Here is a 9,592-nt window from a genome sequence, read left to right on the forward strand (position 1 = left end):
TTATTCTCTATAAAATAATTCATGCAGGAGCTTGGAGACAGTAGAGAGAATCTCCGATAAAAGGTGAGGAGTGGCTCATTATGCAGGCCCAGTGCTCTAATGCTATACTCTCCTTCTCTCTCTCTCTTTCTATGTGTTGTCTGTTTTCTATGTAGCCCTCGTTTCTTCCATCCTCTTACATGAATCAAATGCCTTTGTAATTACTGTAGGAACACCACACTCATTGTTCATGCTGTTGTTGACCAGTAGCAATATTGAAATTTCCAGGGAAATGCAATCAAAGTGCCAACTTTACCTCTTAATTAACTTAAGTTGAAATTGAACAAACAAAGGATAATTCTACCGTTCCAGCAGGAGCCACTGTTTCATTGTGGCTTTGGTTGTCAGTATAGATCCAAGGTATTTGTTTGTGTTGACTATATTTGGTCAATAAATATAACCTTGCCAGATTTATATGTTCTTGTTTAACAAGCTTCTTGGATCTTGTTGCATTTTCTCATACTGCATGATCTGATTAGAGTATATTAAGCAACCTAACATGGGTTATGCATCTGCAGTGAACATTTGCACTCAGTTTACACATTCCTTCAGGTAAGCTTAGACCTATCAATGTGAAGAAGGCAAAAAAATGCTACATCTAAGGCTGAACTGGCAGAGGATTCAATCAAATGCAGAATGAGACTTTGACAGCCATCTGTGGCAAGACCCTGGTCCTTTCACTTAGCCTGCTGCCTGAACCTCATTTTGCTGCAGAGAAAAGAACAACCACCAGAGGAAATGAGCATGAACCTCAATTCAGAAGGACTTCCATTCCTCAAGGGCTAATAACTGATAAGATCAGGCGCCAGGAGCTTTGCAAATGTTGTTCATTAAAGCTGCCATTTATTCAATTCAAAAAGAGGCTTCAGAGTCACCGTGATGAAACACCGAGGAGGGGGTGGAATATAACCATATAGTAAAGATTGTCTGTAGATTTAAGATTAAAACATTACAGTCTAACTTGATGAATTTCACTGAATGTGAAGATTCTGTAAAGTGCACTTACGTTTTTACAGTTTACTTGGCACCTTCTTCCAGAAAGTAGGATGTTTTCTGAATTTCCTGATTTAAATTGTTACGTTTTATACAACATTATAGCTGATATAATATCCCAAAAGCACTGGAACTTAGTGGTGGTGACTTTTCAGTGACTCTTTCTGCTTTTTATGAGTGAGTCATTGAATCATTCATTCTGTTGATTTGTTCAAACACTGATTCGTTCAGGAACAAAACAAGTGACTGTATTCATGAGTGAGTAATTGAGTGAGATGAAAACATTTGAATGTGACTGACTACATTTTGTAAACCTATCACAATTTAATTTATGTTTCATGCATTTATGTTTCATGCGAGTAAATCCAGTTGCATTCTAACACTATAAGTGCATCCCAGCGCAAAAACTGAATAATAAGACCCATTTAAACTTCATATTTGGTCTGAGATCATTTTATGCTTTCTGAGATATCCACATTTGGCAGACATTTATTGTTGTAAATCTACCTTCATTTCTTAATGAATGTAGTCGGGGACTGGCCCCTTTTACAGCCATTTATGAGTGAAATGTTACTGTAATTCAGTGAGTGATGGCTGCTGTATAATGACATTCAAATAGCCAACACGGCAATGGTGAAACGGTGAATTTGTAAATCAATACAGTGTTCGCAACTACAATCAATAGATATCTGCAATGATATGAAGCCATTATGCTGAGCACCCATGGACATTTTTAACATTTCAAGGAGACTGTTATGAAAAAGTAAATGGATGTCATTTATTCAGGTGTAAATATCCATTACAGGGCCTGACAGTCACTGAAAATTTACTCACAGGACAAGACACTGAAATTCTTTTGTTTGATTTGCTGAGTGATGATGGGCATGTGCTTGCGGCTTTCCCGAGAGGAAGTGCCTCAGATCATCAGTAGTAGCCAATTAGACAGTGTACTCACACCAGCATCCTTCCAAATCAAGCACAGGCCCTTTAAAACAGATGCTCATGCTCATTATCAACTCGAGGAACAATGATATTTCCAGTTTTCCCTTCTGTTAGGTCTCCAGTGCCTTATCAATAAATTGACAAAAATGCTTTTTTTTGGATATTTTTGGCCATGTACTGTATGTGAGTGCGTTTAATTCTCATCATAGCTCAAGCTTAACGAAAGGCATGCTGTCTCCTGGGCCTTTCAGGCTCGCCAAGGTTGAAGCAGTGTCACTCAGTTCCCTAGAGCTCTTAGACATCCTATTGTGTGTATAACAAAAGCAGCACCTGAAGGACGTTCGCATCTCCGCAGAGAATCTGAGACATGAATGCATATTTTTGAGATAAATTTCCCTGTTGGGTCCTATCATTGTTCTGTGTATAATAAACAATAAAACAAATGCAAAGCATGCAAAGCAATTACTCACTAGAGCAGCTTATTTAATGAACTTTTACTGCCTTTTTCCTATTTGTCATATGCAGTATTTACATTGGTGAGGCCGTATGTTGTGATTTTTGTCCAGCAGTAGCAATCTCAAGGAAAGTGAGCTGGATACATCATAATGAGAAATGCTAAGACGACATTCCCAGTTCCCAATTTTCTCAGGGACGCATCCATCATTTTGGCGAAATATCAAGTACACAACAATATGCTTCCCCTCTCCTAGATGTTGTATTCTGACAGAAACTCTAATGATGTTCTGTGTTTTGCTGTTTTAAGCATCCCCCTATCTCAAAAGACCTTGGGCTATAGCTGCATTGAGCGATAGATCTTGCTCCCAGGCTGCCTCCAGTAGAGGCTTCAAACAGCATATAAAGCTGTGAACACAGCCCTTAGCTCATAAAGTGTGTTTAAGGCTGATCTAACTGTATTCATGAATAAGCAAAAGCAGAGATATACATGTACTTGATTCCAAAGCAAATTTTTCATGACTGTTTAACCCCCCCAGAAGTTTTGTCATCAAGCATAAATACATCTGCACTTTACATTATGTGTGTTCTTCCAACCGAGCGCTCATTCTCTGATTAAACCATTTTAAAGGCTCTGGCTTGTCTAATGATTGGTGAAATCTATATCACGGTATTTCACAGTTTGACTCAATATTTAAATGATCACATTAGAGTGAAAAAACAAGATGGAAAAGGTCTAAATTACACTTTGCTAATGCAGTAAACAGTCAATTTCAGTCAGTTTTCACTTTTTCAATAGCAGGCTTTCCAGACAAATTGGCTCTGTTTCAAAACCAAGTGAATTACCTAGGCAGCATTACAAAACATAATTCACAATGCCCTTGATGCGAAGACTTCCAAAAGCTATGCAGCATAACTTAGATAACTAATTTACCGTTTTGCCCCAATATTTGCATATGTTTTGTATGTTATTTTTATTAGAGTTTGATTGTGAGCTTAGTTGTATGTTAAGTGTAAACTTTTTTGAAAGAAGTTTTGCGCCCAGTCTCCTCTATGTGGTTTGTGTGAGAAACACTATTTGTGAGACTGCCTGTGTGGGCAGCAGACAGCAAGGCAGCTCACCAGGTTGGAACAGAGCCATTAAAGGGATCATATGATGCGATTTCAAGTTTCCCTTTCTCTTTGGAGTGTTACAAGCTGTTCGTGAATAGATAAGATCCCTAAAGTTGCAAAGACTAAAGTCTCAAAAAAGAGATATTCTTTATAAAAGTTAAGACTCGTCCACGCCCTCCTAAAACGCCTTGTTTAAACACGCCCCCACATGTCTACGTCACGCAAAGAAAGAAGGCGTAACTTTTATTCTCGCTGTAGTATTGTTGCCGCCGCCATATCGTGGAGACGCTGTGTGTTTCGTTGTAAAAAGCGAAACTGTGTGTTTCGTTGAAAGAAGCGAGTCCTCCAAAAGAGGACACAACTAGAAATCAGTGGTTAAGTTGTATTTACAACACTGTTCCAGAACAGTTCAAACCAAATATTCAGATGTGTGCAACACATTTTACGGAGGACGAAGACTGTTTCCTGGGAGAGTAGCCTACAATGCTGGTGTTTCGGTGAATTCAGTTCCCGTTTCCCCTTCGGCGCGCATGCTGACCTCAGGCTAGATAGCTGGCCAATCAGAGCACACCTCGCTTTTCAAAATGAGTTTTGTAAATATCGATGCATTACAGAAAGGTGGGGCATAGAGGAGAAACAATAATGTACAGTATGTGGAAAATAATGTTTTTTGAACCTTAAACCGCATAAACGCATTTCATTACACCAAATACACAAAATAATGTTCTTTTTTAGCAACGTCATATGACCCCTTTAATTAAGCAAGCCATATTGAGCCCAGAATTAAATATACATTCACTTAGGTGATTATGATGCAAGTATGCTGCTACTAATATAACTAATTTAAGAAGGTTTGAATAGTGGGTTTACACAAGACCACCTACATTTTTTGGTGTAGTAATGAAAAATGTAGTTTAGTGACGTTCACAGATGTATGTGCTTGTTTGTGTAAAGATAATGAATGATTATGTTTAATGTCATAGCAAGCCATAACAATAGAGCACAACAAAGACCTTACACTTTTTTCAAGAGCCATTGGTTCTGGAAATATTTTTCACATAAAAAAAAAAAAAAAAGGATTTTAAATAAATCTTATATAAAGAGTTTTTAGTCGTGAACCAAAACAATAGCTCCAAGATTAATCAGAACTTTTTTAAAATGAAAACTGATGGAAAATAAATGTTTACTGCATCTAGAGTTGGGCCGATAGACTATATGCCATCGTCCATCCCCGATGGCTGACAGATATCACGATTACCCCCCCCATCCCCCTGCACGGACGGTCCGTGTAGAACAGCGCAGGCGCGAGGTGAATGTTGAGACAGAGCGAGTCAAGTAGGTGATACTGCGCATGTGTCGAGCTCGCGGTTGAGTATACTTTGAAAGCTGTGCGGACGCGGCTGTGTGCGAGACGGAACGGAAAAAAGAAAGTGAAGTATACCCGGGCCTTTAGTGGTCAGCTGCTGCAGAGTGTGCCAGAATCGAAAATTGCTGATGAGATGAAGACGAAAATATCTAGTGGAAAATGAGAATAGACATCGCCCAACCCTAACTGCATTAGCAGAGCATACTTTATTATACATTTAGTGTTTAGATAGATTGTGAACTTTTTTATGGGTGGATGAACTACTTGTCACATGAAGCATTTTAAGTGACGTAATTAAAACACAAACATTAAAATATAAAGCTACAGTATGAAAACAGAATATTTGAGCTATTTACAAATAGTACAAATTTATTTTTAAATGGCACAAATATTTAAACGTTTAGACAACATTACATCATAACAATGTCTTTCATAAAAAATGTTATAACTGGAATGACAATTTTAACAACAATGTCTAAAATAGGCCTGTATCTAGAGATCATCTTGCACCCCATCTTAAAGGTCAGATGTATTTCTCTCCATCTGTGAAAATGAAGACTGTTGAAGAAAAGATGTGTGTATGGATTGGGAGCCCCCCATCCTGTCTGAATCTAGAACACAATCTCCTTTCAAAGGCTGTCCTCTGTCTGTTTTTACTTTCATACACCAAGGCCAAATGGCTCGGTGGGTAACCTGTTATTCCCATAACTGCTTTCCAGTAGTCGTTACACAATAGGTTTATGTTTCAAGTCGGGAAGACTATGTATACTTTATCACATAACACTGAGTCATTTTGATCTTTAGTTTATTCTTGTCCACGGACACTTTTTACAACCAAAACCTTGAGTCTCTGGTCTTTCTGAGGTGGAGCACTGCAGGGTAATGTTTGGTGTTTACCGCAAGTCAGAATGTTCATCCTCAAAACAAAGTGCTTTTTACTGGCCCACTTCTTCTGCTGTTGGGGTGAAGCGAAAATGCTTTTTATTTTTAATCAGATCCTCAATTATTTATGCTCTCCTCTGGGTTCTGCCTGCTGTCCTTTCCATTCTAACCACATGTTCCCTTTTCCTCCACACAACGGGGTGTTGTTTGCCTGTTAACCAGTGGTGTAATGTAACGAAGTAATAATACTTCGTTACAGTACTTAAGTATATTTTGGGAGTATCTGTACTTTACTTGAGTTTTTATATTTCAGCCAACTTTTACTTTTACTCGACTACATTTCCTAATTAAAATGTATACTTTTACTCCGATACATTTCCTCGAAGCATATTCGTTATTTACTACAAAATAGTCAGAAGAACACGGACTGCAGGAAAGCAGGTTTGACGAATCAGTGGTCTGGCGCTTGCAAGTTAGACTCATGCTCATGTGCAAACAAGTGCGCATGTTTCCACTCAAGTCGAGTCTGGGGTGTGCGATACAGCATCGTCTGCGATAATATGGAAAGTGTTGTTGTAATGATGTGCGATCGGACATTATCAAGTAAGCTATATCACCAAATCACACACAGAGTGCACGCACGTTTATTAGTCTATTTAACCTTCAAATTCCAGGCATTCTAAATTGTAGACTACAAAAATGCTTCTGTATGCTTTTTATATTTATATAATTTAATATAGTTAATCTATATCACACAAAGAGTACCGTTTTTCTGCAGATATTAACGAATATAGTTCAAAACAAAGATCATAGCATTGTTTTGCGTCTCTGAGCAAAGGACGGTGTTTACTTATTGAATGAATCAGCTTTTTGAACGAATTGGTTGAATAAATGATTCAGTGATTCATGTTATTTATGTTTTCAGGTGATTTATGTTAAAAACAAAACATTATTTATTCATCTGTGACTGCAGGTTAAATGAATCCATGTCCCCTCTGAAATAGGCCTACGTTAAACTGTGTAAATACATCTAAATTCTATTTCAGATGCAGATTCCAGAAATGTTTTCTTATGTTGGAATGAAAGACACTAAGTACCAGATGAAGTGCTTCTTATTCTTACCCAAAAATGCAAAATGGAAGAAAGAGTTAAAACTGAACACAATCTTGCTACTCATGCGGTGTATGGACATTTTATATATATATTATTTATTTGCTTCTTTTCCATTTTGCATTTACTTGTACTTTTACTTTCAATACTTAAGTACGTTTAAGATTTATAAAAATACTTATCGTACTTAAGTACAATAAATATCACATACTTTAAGACTTTTACTCAAGTAATATTCTAAACGGTGACTTCAACTTCTACCAAAGTCATTTTCTGGTAAGATATCTGTACTTTTACTTGAGTATGGCTTTCAGGTACTTTATACACCACTGCTGTTAACACAGGCAACATCTCTCTCTTAACCATGGCCCATGTTTTATGTTGTCTATTCTTAAGTGCTCACTGGATACTAAAGCACCTCAAAAACACTCGCATTACACATTTCAGCAGTTGCTGTTGTTCGCCATATGCTAAGGGATGACTTGACCTCCAACACGTTTGATTATTAAGTAGGTGTAAAATCAGTAAAGGTTTTGCCACACGTTAAACTTGATGCTTAATTAGTACCACAGAGTCTCATTATTTTGACTCCCTCCTGTCTCTCCCAGGTGTACAACACTGCACTATGACCCCGACCTGCCATCCACTACCATAGTGATCACGTTTCACAATGAGGCACGATCTACCCTGCTGCGCACAGTTCGGAGGTAAGACTTGGACTTAAATCCATCAGTTCCATTCTCATAAGCTGCTGCTATGCATATTTGTTCCTTTTCCTTTTGTGTCACAAAGAAAACATGTAGCTTTTAGCCCCTATTGAGCTACATAAAACTGAACTCTATTATTTCCTTTAGCCTTATTCACTTTCAGACAAAATGTGCAAAAATTGCACCTTTAGGGATATGACTGCTTGTCACTGGGGTAGTACTCTCAAATGAATGATTTGTATGTTATTTATCCCTAAAAGTTTCATATGTAGTACCTTAAGGGTACATATTATTATTATTATTATTATAAAGTACTAATATGCATCTTTTTGGGGTAGATAAGGTACAAATTTATGCCCCAGTAACAAGCTGTTCTACCCCAAAGGTATAATTTTTGCAAATTTTTTTTCTGACAGTGTTGGTGCATATGTTTATCCCCTCAGTCTTGACCTTTGACCCACTGTAGGTTGATGGAGCACTGAGCAAGTCTATATGTTAATATAGCTTAGAGAAGGCCACAAGAAACTAAGAGTACATTTGAGTCATTAGTTCCTTAGCAGTTGTTTCATATGAAAGTGACACCTATTCTTAGGACCACACCAGGGCCGGCGCCACGGGGGGGCGTCGCCCCCTCACCCAAGATGAGTGTGAAAATAGATTTTAATTATGAAATATAATAGTTTATTTAAAAAATATAGTTGCTAAATGCATAGGCTTTCTAGCATTAATATGATGCTACTATTAGTGTTGTCACGGTACCAAAATTTCAGTATTCGGTACCAATACCAGTGAAAATCCACGGTTCTCGGTACTTTTGGCGGGGTTCCCCTGGTAAAATTCACGTTAATGGGGTCGTTTTTCAACCCGCGGACATGAAAAACAACCCGCGGCAACAGTGTTAAAGCAGCCCAATTCCGCGGGAAAACCGCAGACTTGGCAACACTGGAAGAGGATAGCTTCGGATCGCGCCTCAAGAACCGGGTTGACCGGGTACTCGGTACCACCGGTACTTAAGAAAACCTGGTACCGTAACTTTTTCATTTTTTTTAGTACCGACTTGGTACTGAAATACCGGGTCTTTTGACAACACTAGCTACTATAGCAACAATTTAGGACAGTCCGTTTCACAAAGTCGCATTTTAATTGTTACATCTCTGACACAAATTCCTGCACAAGCGGTGCAAGAATGCAGCACTACCGAGTAAGCTATGATGAAATAATTTTTTAATGTTTAATAGAGGGCTAGATGATCGTAGTTAGTTAATTATTTTGCTGTATTGTTATTGTTTGTTGCTGTTCAAGTTGTTCTAACTTAAAATGATGCATCTGTTAAATGGGTCGCAATGAATGTATTATGCCAGGGAATCGGTTGCAATGAGCTTTTGTTTCATTGTAAAGCAGACACAATTAAGTATTTCTGGTGGTTGTGGTGGTATCACTTGTCTATATTTGTGGTAAAACTGCTGCCTAGGACATATTTATTTCCTGGATGTCAGATTTTCGAATTTGGTGGCTATGCATTTTATTTTTAATTAATACTCTGCCATCTGTATTTGCTAAGTAGCTTTTAGTAGGGTCATTCACTCAAAACATTGTATTTCAATGTAAATGCGCTACTCAACGTCTTGAATGCTGAGCTCTCTTCGCAGGTCTTTATAGCAGCTTCTCGCGCATAATTCTCATGCATAATACATCATTCTAAAACACGGCGCTCAAGTTCAAAGAAATTCAGCTTCTAAAACACTAGGGATGTAACAATTAACTGCGAGCCGGTTGAAAATCGATTCAAATATGTGACTATTCAAATCGGTTGAGATGCTAAACAAATCGCGATTCATTTAGGTAGGGTTGACCATACGTGCCATTTTCCCAGGACGCGTCCTGGGAAAATGGCACATATGGTCACCCTAATTTAGGTGTAGGAGTTTATATGAATGCATGTCTGAGGGGAACTTATTGTCTTTAGAAAAGTTTAGATGGTATTTCT

General features: G+C 38.0%; 1 protein-coding gene across 1 annotated transcript in view; it reads left to right on the top strand.

Moving 5' to 3' along the window:
* Positions 1-9,592, top strand: part of LOC107675076 (polypeptide N-acetylgalactosaminyltransferase 14-like) — a 55,326-nt gene that overhangs the window by 9,354 nt on the left and 36,380 nt on the right. The window contains exon 3 of the mRNA XM_016469282.1: positions 7,507-7,605. Within this exon, the coding sequence (XP_016324768.1) occupies positions 7,507-7,605 (99 nt within the window). The remainder of the gene's footprint in view (positions 1-7,506; positions 7,606-9,592) is intronic.

Source organism: Sinocyclocheilus anshuiensis, unplaced genomic scaffold (assembly GCF_001515605.1).
Source record: "Sinocyclocheilus anshuiensis isolate Anshui unplaced genomic scaffold, SAMN03320099.WGS_v1.1 scaffold776, whole genome shotgun sequence".
Classification (NCBI taxonomy): Eukaryota; Metazoa; Chordata; class Actinopteri; order Cypriniformes; family Cyprinidae; genus Sinocyclocheilus; species Sinocyclocheilus anshuiensis.